Here is a 1,759-nt window from a genome sequence, read left to right as displayed (position 1 = left end):
GCTCACAGGTATGGCACGGTGGGTGCTGGAGGTGGATGGGGAGCAGATGGAGCTGCTCTAACCTGGGCAGGGGCTGGTTCTGGTCAGTAACAAAGCTGCTCTGGAGCTGGAGGTTGCTGTAGCACTTGTTGTCAGAGCCACACTCCTTCTGGAACTCAATCTGGAGGAATGGGACATCCCCGTGAGCCTCCATCCAGCCCCAGGCCAGGCTTACCGGGGCCACAAGCCCCAGTGGCACCTCCAGCAACCCGTGGCACCTTGGTCTCATTCTCGTGCGACTGGTCCTGGTTGAGGATGGGGAAGGCATCAAGGGAGTGGGGACCCAGCTGGAAGACCCTGGGCTTCTCCACCAGAGAGTAGTTCATGGAGAGCACGATGGGGTGCAGCTTGTCTCGGATGTTGGTGCAGGGTGGCAGCAGTCACAACAAAGCCCCAGCCCCCTGGCCACATCCGGAGCACCAGCTCCTGCTCACACCCCACTCCTGATACCCAGCAAACTCATCACAGAAGGGATGGAGGAACAGATTTCTACCTCTTTTCCTGGCCCTGATGTTCCCAGGACCTCCACACCCCACCAAGACCAGGTTGGACACAGGGGCTTAGAGCAACCTGCTCTAGTGGAAGGTGTTCCTGCTGGTGGCAGGGGGTTGGAGCTGGAAGAGCCCCTTCCAACCCAAACCAGTCTGAGATTCTAGGATCCCTCTCCCCATCTCCTGGAAGATGGTTCCCCAGCTCCAGTGCCACATGTAGAGCAACCTGCCATGCACACACACACACACACATGCACACTCACACACATGTGCACACGTGAGTACACATGCTCACCAGCAGCAGGAGCTCCTTGGATTCACAGCGCGTCTCGGGCATGGGGAAGAGGCCATGATAGGTGGCTGAGTGGGTTCCCAAAAACCTGACCCTGGGTGGGTGCCGGTCCTTGTCAGCCTCCAGGGTGTACTCCAGGGCTACGGGGAGAACACGGTGCTGTGGGTGCTGCACACGCGTGTGCCTCCAACACATACATGTGTACCTCCAGCACACGCAATCCCTGTGTGCACATGTCCCTTTGTGTGCACACTCCCTTGCACCAGTGCTGGTGAACATCCCTGCATGAACAGGCACCCAGGCCTGCACTTGGCACTCACTGATCTTCTCCTGGTACTGAGGGTCTCCAGCACTCTGGTTGTAGGAGAAGCAGACGGTCACTGTGATGCTGGTGGGGGCAGAAACGGGCCATGAGTGGAGCCGTGCCCCCAGCAGGACCCCACCGGGGCAAGGGACAGGGCTCACCAGGACTCAGGCGTGCACCGGGCAGGGTCCACCTTGCTGGGGGTCACCATGAAGGTCTTGTTCAGGATGTTGATCACAGGTCGTGCTCTGGGCAGAGAGATGGGGGTTGGCTGAGCCCCCCGCCCCACCACATTGCTCCATGCCCATCTTGCTGCCCCAGAACTATCCCTGGGGGGTACTGGGGCGGGCAGGGGGCTGCAGGACATACACGTCCCTGCTCCCTTACCTGAGCAGGACGATCCTCTCAGCCAAGCTGCCCACCAGCAGGTCGGGGTAGGAGTTCCCGTCAACGTCCAGCCCCCCGCTCAGCGAGTACCCAAAGGTCTGCATGCTGGCAGGTCCCAGGTCTGACCCGCTGATCACCTGCATTTGCAGGGGGGTCACCTGTTGGTCACCAGCCCCATGGAACTGGGGATCTACCCACTGCATCCCATCCCAAAGCACGGGATGCTCAGATGGGATCCGGAGCCCC

At 60.4% G+C, this 1,759-nt stretch overlaps 1 protein-coding gene across 1 annotated transcript in view; it reads right to left on the bottom strand.

Annotated features, from left to right (window-relative positions):
* Positions 1-1,759, bottom strand: part of ITGA3 (integrin, alpha 3 (antigen CD49C, alpha 3 subunit of VLA-3 receptor)) — a gene marked incomplete at both ends in the record, with an annotated part of 7,444 nt that overhangs the window by 2,558 nt on the left and 3,127 nt on the right. The window contains 6 exon segments of the mRNA XM_010013962.1: positions 63-160; positions 258-398; positions 820-962; positions 1,143-1,210; positions 1,288-1,374; positions 1,514-1,650. Coding sequence (XP_010012264.1) covers positions 63-160; positions 258-398; positions 820-962; positions 1,143-1,210; positions 1,288-1,374; positions 1,514-1,650 — 674 coding nt within the window.

The sequence above is a fragment of the Nestor notabilis genome, unplaced genomic scaffold (assembly GCF_000696875.1).
Source record: "Nestor notabilis isolate BGI_N333 unplaced genomic scaffold, ASM69687v1 scaffold23874, whole genome shotgun sequence".
In the NCBI taxonomy this organism is placed as follows: domain Eukaryota; kingdom Metazoa; phylum Chordata; class Aves; order Psittaciformes; family Psittacidae; genus Nestor; species Nestor notabilis.
This window is presented reverse-complemented; position numbering and strand designations above follow the sequence as displayed.